This window comes from Silene latifolia, chromosome 2, assembly GCF_048544455.1.
Source record: "Silene latifolia isolate original U9 population chromosome 2, ASM4854445v1, whole genome shotgun sequence".
NCBI lineage: Eukaryota > Viridiplantae > Streptophyta > Magnoliopsida > Caryophyllales > Caryophyllaceae > Silene > Silene latifolia.
Window position 1 is genome coordinate 187,114,296 of NC_133527.1, and position 13,626 is coordinate 187,127,921.

Consider the following 13,626-nt stretch of genomic DNA (forward strand, 5'->3'; position numbering starts at 1 on the left):
GGTGAAAATGTAACGTCAAAGTTTGAGTGTGAGAGGCTGTTCAATGTATTTTTTGATACAATTATTATTGAAGGGTATTCTATAAAAATATTGACAATGGGTAGAGTAATTCATTGATTTATAAACTAGATCACTTGCTTTTATTTCTCTCGTGTAAGACTTTTACATGTGAGTATGTGACACATATTTGGGTTTGGGCTTATCACCTTTCACGCAAATGCCTTTTTAGGCTTGAACAATGAATAATAGTAAAATATTAGAGGTGATTAAATGTGGGCTTAGACAGGACATGATGAGCTAAGCTCACTTTGAATTTTTCGCAAAAGATAGGTGGGTTAGTGGGTTTGGAACGGGTAAGTGGAATGGGCCTTTATAGTTTTCTTAAAATGTTTTGTCCTACCCGCTGAATTGGCGGGCGAAATGAGACGGGTTTAATGAAGTGGATGACTTCTGAAAAATCTAATGCCAACCTACTCGAATTTCAACTCGATCATACAAAGACTCAAAGAGTATAAGGTATGCTTTTCGTAAGGGTAAAAAACACACACATTCCCTAAACGAAGATTTATACAGAATAATTGTCAACCTTTTTAGAGATAATCTAGCTTCATTTTCTTTGGTAATATGGTCGAGTAAATAACCGCAGAAAATGATAATGTATGGTAAGATAAACTGTTATATACATGGATTCTAGGTGAAACCTATTATAAACTTAAGGTTTTAGTTTAAGGAATCTTATCCCATGGTCTTAGACCATGATGAGTGATGACCTTGTAGTTCTACTCGAATACTAGAAACCTTCAAACTCACATAACTTAGGTAGCACGGACACTCCTCTTAATCGGCCTTCCCGTGTCGGACACTCGTGTCGGACACGACACTCGTCGGACACACGTCAAAACGTGTCAGACACCTGTAAAGCCGTGTCTAACTTTCATCTTTTATTTGGGCACGTGTCTGACACGTGTCCATGGTATTTTGAGCCGTGTCCATAGTATTTGGACACACCTTCAAACGGAATCAAGTTGAATTTAAGGTAAATGGCGTGAATTGTTATATGGTTGAATTTGGTGTGGAAATAAGTTGAATTGAGGGCAAATGATGTTCTTTAGACTAGTAATAAGATGTCGAAATAGATTGATTATAAGTTCATTTTTGGCTTTGGAAATGAGAATGAGTTATAATTAACGTCAAGTTTTACCTTTATTTATTTAAATTTAATATTCAATACTTGTTCAAAAATAAAATCACACATAAATAACTATAAAATATACTCCCTCCTATTCAGCCTATACTTCCCTTTTTATTATAATACTTCTCACATATATTGGAGAAAGGGGAACAATAGGCTGAATAAGATTGAGTATATTTTATTAAATTTAAATGACGTGTCCCGTGTCCTAAATTTAATGGGATGTCGTGTCGCGTGTCCGTGTCGTGTCAGTGTCCGTTTCCGTGTCCGTGTCCGTTTTGGTGCTACCTAGGCCCTAACTTGATCAGCGGTAAGTTTCACAATAAATTTATTGTGACGTCATCATTTTACAACTTGAGGTAAAATGACACTAAAAGTATTATTATAAAAAAAAAGAGTATGTGTGCTATAAAAAATTTAGGGATATTATCTCGTGTACCCCTTAACTTTTTCATTTTCTACGATATACCCCTCTTTTCATGCGAAAAAACTTTGACCGTCAATAACTCCTGGCTACAAGTTCAGAATACGATAAATTTTGTTTCCACATTGACCGTCTTTAAGAGGTCTTCAGTTTGAGAAAAAATTCACCGACGTCTCAACTCGTAGCCGGGAATTATGGTCGGTCAAAGTTTATTCGTTAACAAATGTTTGACCAAACATAACTACCGGCTACGAGTTCAAAACGCGGTGAATTTTTTTTTTCAAATTCAAGGCCTTGACGAGATAATTTGTTTGAAAAAAAAAATTACCATTTTCTGAACTCGTAACAGAGAATTATTGTCGGTCAAAGTTTTTTTGTGAAAAACGAGGGGTACACCTTAGAAAACGAAAAAGTTGAGGGGTACACGAGAGAATATTCCAAAAATTTAATAATAAAAATTGTCACAATTTACTATAAAATGCTACACTTTTGATTAACACAAATTCTCATTATAGACGGACACTATCCGTCTATACGTATAGACGGATACCATTTTCTCTCACAAAATACCCATTTGTCATAAAGTGGGAAGCACATGGGGGATACCCCACCTTGTCCCCCTACCCATTTTATTAGAGGTCTTTACCCGTCTGTTCGCCTCACCCGTCTATACCAAGACCTATTGTTTGATTAAACATGTACCAAATAAAAGAGACATTTTAAACAACACAAATTCTTGTTCGTGACGGCACATATCCGTCACTCTTGAGTGACGGATACCATTTTACCTCACAAAGTACCCACTTTTTCTCTCTCTGCAACACTATTCATGTGGTCCCCTTTCTCCACTAACCCATTTTGTTACCATTTTAACTCACAAAATATCCGCCACAAATGGTAACCCGTCACAAGGGAGACCAATTATTTAAACAAATGGACCACTAAAAAAACAAAAGAAGAAATAAATAAAAAAATAATAAAAAAAAAGAAATAAATTTGCAAAAAATACAATTCAGAAATATAGAAATAGAAATATATCAAAAAAAATTAAGAAATAAATACAAAAATTAAGAACAAAATCAGGAAAATAGAAAAAATTCAGGAAAAATAGAAAAAAAATCAGGGAAAAAAAAAGGAAAAAAATCAAAAAATTACTCAAATGAGCATACCTTCCCTCACTCTAGTCAGTAGTTCACTCCAACTTCCCTACTATTCTTCCTTCATAAGTTGCATTGTACATTTGTAAGAGAGCACCAAAATTTTCAAACTTAATTCTCAATAAAATCACTGCTTTCATTTTCAATTCTCTCTTTAATTCACCATTCTTCTTCATTCCTTTCAGCAGGTAATACTCTCTTCATATTTGTTCTACTTTTTTTAATTGCAATTCACAAATTTTGTTGGGTGTTCAGTTTTTTTTTTTTTTTTTTTTGGATTAAATTTGTTGTAATTGAATTAAAGTTGAGTTCTTTCTAATGGGTTTTTGTTAAAGTTTGTTCCTTTGTTTGTTTAGTGCTTCAATTTTCAATTTATGTTGGAACATTGTTTAGTGGGTGAATTGGCAATGTGAATGGTGTTTGCAAATTTTGATGAATTTGTTGTTGTTAATTGTGTTTATGTTTGTTTATCGGCGGAGTTAAGGGGGGCTTAGCAGGGGCGCTCGCTTGCTGACAATGAAAATTTGAAATGTTTTCCGCCCTGTAACTGTAAATAAATCCTGGCTCCGCCAATGCTTATTCCATTAGATTGTGAAATGATCAATGTGATGATTTATGTGAAATTGTGAACCCTTTAATCATTTAATGCATGCATACTTGTTTTATGGTATGATGTTTGAATTTAATTTCTCCAATTTTTTGTGTAATTCATTGGGCTTTTCTGGTTTACTGCATTTGATCAAATTGTACTGTTTTATGGTAATTTGCATCCAGTCACATTAAGTTGTCTCACATTGTGGAGGTTCTGCAGCTTTAGTCTCCTATTCCATGATACTGTTCTTGCATCCAGTCGCATTGAGTCGTCTCACTTGGAATTTGCTAAAAATGCAGGTTAGAGAGTCTGATATGGCATCAAAGATGAATCAAAGCAACGATATTGAATCAACCAATGCGATGAACGAAACCAGCCAAAACTCTCTTTCTCATAACGGTGTGCATTCTGACTTCTTAATTTCTCGGTTGCCACCCAGTCGCTTATTTTCCTGATATGGCTTTTGTCAATGCAGCTGAACAAGGTTCCGTAAGGAGCCTTAATGAATCTATTTCGCACTTAAATCTAGATGATTTAAGTGCGTCCACTTTAAACCTCAATCCAATTGAGGAGGATGTAGTCTCTGACGATGAGACTCAAAATCAAGGATCCATTGAGCCAACAGAAGTTGACGCGGATCCTTCAGGGAAGGTTGCTGTCACTTCTAGGGCAATGGATGATGGTTGCTCTGGTTCTGCCAGCAGTGCAACCATGAGACCGATAATACCTGAGACTGGAAGACTGTCGACTCAGCCTGAGAGCCCAGTTGGCATGGGTGTCCATGACCAAGTGAGGGCTAGAGCTAACCGTCCTCTTCCAAGCCCCATTGGTCATTCCAGAAGGACTGGAACGCGGCAGCATGTGACACTGTTCGACTCACTTGCGAGTATGAACTTAGGAGCTGGAGTACCACCAGGGAGAGGACAAGCGCCAGCTGCTGGAGGTCTTGATTCTCTGTTTGAACGTCTTGGGGGCGAACCAAGACCCACTAATCTCGGGGCTCAGTCAACCCGAGCATCTGAGAGACCACGCTTGTCTCCCCGAAATGCCCAGGGGCAGGGATCAGGAGGCCCCCCTGTTCCCACGCTATTCGGGTACATTACCGATACATTGCAGCAAGCGCAAGCTGGGCCAAGCAATGTAGGCCCTAGACACCGTGCTCCAGGCCCATCAAACTCTCAGTCCGGTCGCCAACATGGGAGACTTGCAGTGCCTCCACCACATATACTGGAGATGATGGCAGCTGAAATAAACAGCAGTCACCAAACATCTGAGGTTCGTGATCCAGAGTATACTCTTTTCTAGATATGCTTCTTGTCCCTTTTCATATTATTCAAAGCCATATATATTTCATGGTCACTTGACTGTTTTAATACATAAATATTTCAAGATATTCTCTACTACGCTTCCCGACCCATGCTGCTCTTGCTGACCTTTTTTTTTTGTTGCATTTCCTTCACTGAAAATTGACTTACTCAAATGGGAATATCTTTTATGACATACCAGTATGGTAAGCGGTTGATCTGTGATTTCTGTTTAGGTATCGTCTTGCCGGCTCATTTTTCCTGTTCATGCATATAATTTTATTCCTTTAATGATGTAAAATTAGCATTCTTTTGCACTTATAGTTGCATTCTCTTGCACATATAGTTTACTCTCGAGTTTATGTAGCACAATGTGTGATATGATCGCAATAAGGAAATACTACAAATAAAATTTAGTAATAAACTCTCGTGTGTGAGCTCCTATAAGTAGCTAAAAATGTAGATTTTTTTTGGAGGGGAGGTAAATTCCTTGCAATATTTAATGTGTTTCTCTAAAGCACAAGCAAGATGTTAGGGCAAGTTCCCCTCACACAAATAGTATGTGAAATGAAGGCAATAAAATGGTAATACCATTAGAAGGCCAAACCTATAATAACGAGAAGCTAAGAAGGAATGTTATGCTCATTTAAAAGGAAACACTACCTCATGCCTTGCGGAGTTGCCATTACTTGTACTCAAAATGTGCAAAAGCAAGTAATAAAATCAAAAACGATGATGACGGGTTGTCGCATCATCGGAGATGAGGCCAAATGTGCTACACCGTGCTACACCCTCGAGCGTTCGTCCTGCTGCAGGTCTAAGTGTCGTTCACCAATCTTGACCTATGTTTAGGGGTGTAACCGAGCCGATTTGAGCTCGACCTCGGGTGAGCTTGGAATTGACTCGGAAACTTTAGCTCGAGCTCGGAATTATTCGACTCAGAATTTTCCAAGCTTAATAAATTAAAGCTCGGAATCAACTCGGATTAGGCTCTAGCTGAGCTCAATCATTATTTTCTTTAATTTCTTTAACTTTTAAATCAAAGAGTAAATATATTTTAAGAAAAATGCTAATATAAAATACTTATCAAATATAACAAAAATATAATTCTAATTGATCAAAATATCATTTTATTAAGAACAAAATAATTGTAAAATGCATAATTATTTAATAATAAAAAATAAAATGAGCTTAAACGAGCTTCCGATTTCGGGCTTTATTAAGCTCAAAATCGGCTCAAATTTGCTCCACCTAGGCTCGGAATCAGCTCAGAATCCGTTTTGACCGATTTCGATCAGAGCTGATTCCGAGGGCTCTACGAGCGGGCTCAAATCATTTACAGCCCTACCTAACCTATGTTACTCTAACACGTGTACATATCCAAGCGTCGGATTCGACATGACTAAAATCTCGAGACTTACGGGACCCTAAAAGTGCGGGGACACGTCTTGAAAGCCAAAATACACTTCTAAATTTGCAATATTCCAATTTTTTTTCGAGTACAATGGAAGAAGTTTGACAAATAAGACTTAAAAATCATTAAGTATAGTACTAAATGTCTTATAAACCTCTCTTTCTCTACTTTTGAGGTGCGAATCTTGCTAGTTCAACTCTCTTAGGAGAAGTGTCGAAGTAACAAGCGTGAAGTACGAAATCCATACCCATCCATATCCATGTTGTGTTGTGTTGACAGGGTACAGCGTGAAAAGTGAAGGGTCCAAGTAACATAGACTTGATAAAGAAATTCAAGTTTACAAGTAGGACCATTTAGTTAAAAGGACTTTGTTCTCAAGAAAATTCACTTTTATCAACTCCAAAGGTCAACAATATGATATCCATTATGCATTTTGGACATAAAGAAATTAAGTGAATTTCTTCATATGCAAATGTATGACATGACAAGGATATTTGGTCTCTTTTCGGAGACAATATAATTTCAAGATAATGATACTCAGGATAAGAGAGCTTCCGATGTTAAATATCTCGGCCTCTCAGGACAAGAGAGTTTCCGATATCAAATGGTCTCTTCTCGAAGACAATATAATTTCAAGTAATGGTACTCAAGATAAGAAAGTTAAGAAAGTTTCCGATATAAAATGTCTAAAAGTATTTGTGATTTGCAATTAGTACGCTTACCTCCACGTTGGATGATTAAACACTTTGGAAAATCTAGCCTAAATCTTCAATTCAATTCACCATATCCATTGAGACAAGATTTATCTTTCCAACTACCAATGGCAAGACTTGGATTAATAACGATAATTAATTCGCCGGTTATGAAAGCATGATGGTGATGTATTAGCAATTAAGAGTTAGAAGTACTTGAAATCGAATGATAATCATTGGAGTGTACAACAATAAAATCATTACCAAAGGCTTCCCCAAATGATTGGGCGAACGGATTGGATGTACAAAGCGTTATGATTTGTATAACACAAAGAGGTTATTTTAAATTAATGACACATCATAAACATTGTGCTGTAAAAATGTATCGTATGATGCCTATTTCATAGTCATGAAACACAACCAATTTAGTGAATTATTTTACTTCATTATAGTCCAAAAAGAAAGAAGGATAACAACGTCAGAGCCTGAATCCCAAAATGATTTGGGTCGGCGCAAAAGAGGGTTTACCTCGAAAGAAAATCTTTATCCTAATTTATTACTTTTCGATAAGATTCTCGAGGGAGGAAGTACGAGATTGCATGTCTTTGCTTCTCGTAATAAGTTTTTAAAGAAAGACGGGGAAAATTGGACACAACATGCTCAACTCAAATATGGAGATTTTAACCATTAAGTAAGGTCTATATGTAAAAGATTGAACTCAATTTCTTCAATTTAATTCAGCATGGCTACGATGGTGTTTAACTTCCATACCTCATGAATGAAAGCACAATGGTGCACAATTGTTGCCTATTGCGATGGTTGATGATGAGCTTCCATATTTGCATATGATATTGGATTGTACCTCAAGAAATTATATTCAAGATGTGGGGATAATATAGAAAGCACCCATGTTTATTTGTTTACTTAATTTTAAAAAAACATAAAGACACGCTGAAGTGACAAGGGCCTACCGCGATAATGTGCAAAGTGTAAGGCGAGCGGTCACTCCTTGTAGATACGATCATACGATGTAAGTTGTTTTCATAATCAATGTGCATTTAAAAGAAAATGTACAATAATACATTGTTTATGTAAAAAGGGATCAATGTAAAAGATGTGGCAAAAATAATGGAATAGTAAAAGAACTAGGTGTCTTAGGGGCTCTAAAGGTGCACCAAGACGTTTTGGCTATTGCCTTGTTAAGCCTTAGGCTTAGGAGTAATGATGAGACGAGACAACTCAAAAACAAACGAGCTCGGCTTTGACAAACCGGTCAAAACTTGGCTCGTGAGTGCACGATTGGAGTTCGGGTTCGGCTCGAGAACTTAACGAGTCAAGACCGAGTTAATGTTGGCTCGAGCGGCTCAAAGTTTTTCGTCTAGATAATATCTTGTTCTTATTTAGTAAAATATTTGTCATGATTATATCTTTGTTTCACCATATTAAATGTTCTCCTTGCTTTGCCCAATATTTTTACATATAACCTTTGAATCCCAGGTTATTGAAAACAACGAAGAAAAAAAAAACAAAAGTTTAACAATTATCAAGTAAAGCTCAATTCAACTTGAGTTCGGGTTTAAGCTCACAACTCTTGATAGCGAGCTCAACTTGGTCAAGTTTTTCTTTATGAGCATAAGTTGGGAATGGTCGAGCTTGTGCTTGGCTCTCTTCGGCTCGTTATAAATTGGGCTTAAGCATGCCGGAGTTGTTTTTTTTCAACTATATTTGTTAGTAAAGTAACGAACAAGATTCACATCGTAATATAGAACCCCACGCAACTCATCATTGTATACGAGAGAGATTCGCTTCGATGCGAGGAAAGGTATATAGAGTTAGCAAGTACTTACCCCCTTAGGCAAGGCAAGGTGGACACAAGATTGTTTTTTAGTCCGGGCGAGTGTATCAGTGTCAATTTTCAAAAGATATTTACCAAAAATGGATTCTTTTTTCAAATAAGAGATAGCTCAAACTCTACATGCATTGTCGAATGCCTATGTAGTTCCTCCACGTTACACTAAAAAAAACAAGGGGAAAGTGATAGATAAATCCTTGAGAAATTCGCTTCTCCCGTCAGAAAACCGGTTTTCTAACCAAAAATTCGTTTTTTTGACATATATATGGTCACAAAAAGCGGATTTTTGATGGGATAATTCGTCAGAAAAAATTTGTCTCTCCCGGATTACCCGTTAGACAAAATCTTCCGGGTCAAACAAAAAGTCAACAAAAGCTAGGCTCTGTTTTACCAAACAGAAAAGGTAGCTGAAACCTGAAAAAGTAGCTGAAAACCGAATAGGTAACTGAAACCTAAAAAGGTAACTGATAAGGTAGCTGAAAATTTGGAACTGATAAAGTAACTGATTATATAAAAAAGTGTGTGACAAACTAACTGAAAAGGTAACTGAAATAACGTAAAAGGTTATGATAATTATTTAACAGTATAAATTTAAGGGGTAAAAAAGGAAAATTAAATCAAATCACGTACCTGAAATCTCAAATGCTAGTCTAGATAGCATTTCATTTCTGGTACCTTATTTGGTTAAATAAGATACTTGCCAAACGCGTACAAAAAAAATAAGGTACCTGAAATTTGGTCAAATAAGCTACTTTGAAATCAGGTACCTAAAATGCCTTGCCAAACGAAACCTTAATGTTTCTACGAATAATCCATCATAAATATTGACTTTTTCGACGGATTGACCGTCAGATATGTCATCAAAAGTCAACATATTTGACGGGTTATCCGCTTGAAATGTTGACCATTTCTAAAAGTCAACATTTTCGATGGATAATCCTGACTTCCCCTTAACCCGGAAGGGAAGGGAAGAAAATTATCCGTGGAGATATCCTGACTTTCCCTTGACCACGAAGGGAAAAAAATTTATCTGACGGGTATCCGCCGTGCCGTCAGAAATAGTCAATAAGTCTTTCCTAACGGGCAATCCGACAGAAACCGTCACATAAAAATGCCGCCATTGACTCTGGTCAAAGCGCCTTTTTTATGTGACGGTTTATGATGGATTGCCCGTCAGAAAAACTTGCGTCACTTTCCCCTTGTTTTTTCGTAGTGTTAAGTCCGTGACGCTTTTGTGCGTTATAGTAATGTGAATAAGATTCATAAAGTTCTTAATGCATGAAATTCAAGTTTCCAATTTCATAGTAGTCGAAGTTTTCGATTTAATGGTTGTTCTGAGTCATACTATCAATTTGAATTTTTAAAAAAAATGAGTGTATGTTCATGCTAAGTAAGGCACTAGTTTCCTTTTGAGGTGCAACTAGCAAATCATACGACATATTCTTTAATTTTCTTTTAGTTCTTTGATCAAATCCCTATATTTGGCTCATTATCCCTAGAATTTGTCTATAAAAGGCAAAAGTATATTTTCCTTGCAATTAATATGTGTCTCCTGTGCATAGGGCGTGCGCATTTGCATTGTGCCTCCTTGCCATGGAACCTTGTTGCTTGAATGAACTTCACACCTTTTAGAACTAAGCTTCCTATGAAATTCATATTTATAGTTTATAATAGTCATTTCCTAGTTCCGGTACTTGTGTTATTGTCGTAACTTACAGCTTTTTGAGCTATAAACGTGGGAGATGATTAAAATGACGATTGAGGTTGAAGTAATGACTCCGCCTCAACGATTTTCTAGGCGAAATTGTGGCATTGATTATTTGGAGGTTCATGTGCTAGAAGAAGACACTAATTTGGCACTAGCCTGCATATGTGCAAAATGTTAATGAATTGATGATTGCTCTGTTTGATGTTGGCTTTTAGTTTGAATGAATTTATGAAAATTAACAAAATCGGAGTTTTACACTTATACATTACCCTTTTTGCATGTCCACTTCCCTTTTTTGGGGTTTCATTACCCTTTTTCCTTTTCAAGAGTTAATTAGAAAGTCATACAAACTGCGTAAATATCTTGAAAATATGGCACAAAACCATCAACTGAAAACCGATGAATAAGTATGTCTCCCAAAAAACTGTCGTACATTAAAATGTAAGACCAACCAATAATGGGGAAGAGGAAGAGGAAGGGGAAGGATAAATCAATTTTTTTTAGAAAATTTAATTCTCTACATTTTGTGAAGTCCTACAGTATATTGATCATAGTAGTGGTTGACCGTCAAGAGATAGAAGGAGCCGTAATGTTGCCGATGTTTCCATGGTTATAATTGCCAAGTTAGAAGACATATTTTGATTAAATGCCAAGATTGTTTGTTTCTGTTGTCGCTTAAGAAGGGGAAAAGTACTCCTTTAATCGGCTGGTCATCACGTTGGATATCTTCTTTGCTAACATATTTTTCTCTTCCTTGTGCAGCAGCATGGTGACTCTGATGAAATGATGAACTTTCACCGGGAAGCTCAGGTAATACTAGACATATCTTATAATCTCTACGTGTTCCTTTTGATATTTTCAGCACATTGCATATGGCTGTAAAATTCTCACTACCCGTAGTGAGTCAGCTGCTGTCGAAAATTTGTTCCCGACTTAATAAGGCTGTACATGTTTGGGCATCATCTCTTGATTGTTTGGGCATCATCTCTTGATTGGGGGGATTCAATGATTCAAGATACCTTCTTTTGATCACTAACCAATTTTCTTATGTAGTTCTATTTTTCAAATTTTTAGTGGACTTAGAAATTGATAGTTTAGACTCTAATAATATAGTTGGTCTGGACTTGCGAGAAAACTTACGATAACATTTGGAAAACTTACAATAGAGTTTCATGTCTACTATCTGGAAGAATTGATGACATTTCTCTTGATGAAAGGGATTCTGATGGTCTTTCTATGGTGAATGGTGATCGCGGTTAAAGTTGAATGTTAGATTTGATAGGCAAGACTTTTTTTGTTGTTGTGTGTGGTGTGTCAGTTTTTCCATATTTCCAATGGAGCCAAAGATTCATTACTCTTTGGTTATGGATTATAATGGAATAAATCAAAATGGCTCACTAAAGGGATTGCGCTTCTTTCTTTTGTGAAGTAGCGGTCCTTCGATGGAGTTCTCGGCGCAATTTTCATCTTGGGTCATTCGGAAACGGCCTCTTTGTGTTGCTAACACAAGGGTAAGGCTGCGTACATCCGACCCCCCCTTACCCCGCAATTTGCGGGAGCCATTGAGGCATTGGGGTAATGTTGTTGTTGTTGTTGTTGTGTGTGGTGTGTCCGTCATGTACTCATGTTAGACATAAAAACAGTAAAACCTGTACTAAACAGTGTGCTAAACAGAGATCTGGGTAGTTGTGACCAGTTAATTGACCGACTTTGACAGTTCAATCCATCCTTGTTTAGGCTTATTCCTGCCAAAAATGTGGCTTGTTCATGATTAATAGTTTACTCTTTGATCGGTGCTGTTAATTTCATACACTTGGATTTAGATGGTTAGATTGTGATGCTTGTGCTCGATTGATGTAAGCAGTTCACAAATCGGCTTAAATTGTGAAACATAAAGACTAGATCTTGTAACTTGGAGCATCTCAAACGTTCTTTTTATGTATACATACTCGAAGTTATGCAGTAGATTATTTTTTTCGGTGTGAATGGAGTCACAAGGCAGTTTTTATGCAGTAGATCTTTTTTTGTGTATTCTCGGTCTTTCCTATTCTGGGTTACTTCATATGGACTGAAACATATCACAGCCAGGAAGGCTTGTACGAATTGAACTACATTTGTTTTTCCTGGAAAAATAAAATCATGTCGATGATTATTTTTCTACATATGTAACAAACAGGCAAATCTTATGGATCTCTTGAATACCAATCCAAGCCCGCATCCACTGGCAATGTTCCCTCACTTAATTCCGAGACATGAAGCTGCTGATGTTGATCAAATGTCATATGAGGTAACAATGGCTTATTCATTATCAAATTATAAATTAGGCCGACTTGCGTTCTCTTCTTATAAAAAAGATGGTTGATATGATTGCAGGAGCTGTTAGCTCTTGGAGATGAGATTGGAAGGGTCAGAACCGGATTAAGTGAGGAAACCATCATGACGCATTTGAGGCAGAGAAATTACGAATGTGGTACCAGTGAGCCTTCCGCTTCTCCTGAAACATGTCCTATATGCAGGGTAAGTATCAGTCTGCCTTCTTTGCAAATTTATATAGTCTCCTTTTGACCGTGGTACTGGTCTCAAATAACCTAAGACATTACTGTGGCAGGAAGTATATGCTGCCGGAGAATCAATCGGGACATTAGATTGTAATCACGAGTTCCACACACATTGCATCAGGACGTGGCTCGCGATAAAGAACGAATGTCCAATTTGTAAGATGAAGGGCTTGGATGCATAACAGGCTGCAATTCTGCACATTTTTTTTTTTTTGTAGATTTATATACAAGCTTCATATTTGTTGTTGTATCCTGGCTTTTATAGGGCTTGCAGTCATTTGTATATATAATATTATAATATTATATACAGATCTCATGATTAAGTGTCCATATGTGATGAGTAGAAACCTTCAGTAATTATATACAGATTTTCAGAAAGAAGTTTCTCTTAAGAAACCAAATCATGAACTCCACCTTCAGTTTGTGAGGCATCGGTTCGAACCTACACATAGAAGAACATTCTAATAAAGCTTTTATCGCCCTGTTTAAATGTGTTATGAGAATCCATCTTCAATAGGAAATGAGAGAGCTCCTGTTATAATCTAGAACAAAATAAAATAATAAATAGAGTGTGAGTGTTTCTATAAATACTAAATTTGTTATAAAATAAAAATAACTTTAAATTATATAAGTGGGATTTAAAACTGGATATACGTTTCCATATATACGGACAAAGGATAAGGATATCGAAAAAGGAGATGTAAAAACCGGATATCCGATACGATAAACCGTA

At 36.6% G+C, this 13,626-nt stretch overlaps 1 protein-coding gene across 2 annotated transcripts; it reads left to right on the plus strand.

Moving 5' to 3' along the window:
- The first annotated feature begins 2,766 nt into the window (after positions 1 to 2,766).
- Positions 2,767 to 13,235, plus strand: LOC141631737 (uncharacterized). 2 transcript variants are annotated; one of them, XM_074444365.1, is made up of 7 exons: positions 2,767 to 2,961; positions 3,665 to 3,764; positions 3,841 to 4,640; positions 11,098 to 11,145; positions 12,512 to 12,622; positions 12,709 to 12,852; positions 12,944 to 13,235. In XM_074444365.1, the coding sequence occupies exons 2-7, from the start codon at positions 3,680 to 3,682 to the stop codon at positions 13,073 to 13,075; spliced, it is 1,320 nt and encodes a 439-aa protein (XP_074300466.1). In that variant the 5' UTR covers positions 2,767 to 2,961; positions 3,665 to 3,679; the 3' UTR covers positions 13,076 to 13,235. The 2 variants fall into 2 exon arrangements, with proteins under 2 accessions (XP_074300466.1, XP_074300470.1); XM_074444369.1 differs by having other exon boundaries at positions 11,101 to 11,145.
- Positions 13,236 to 13,626: the final 391 nt, after the last annotated feature.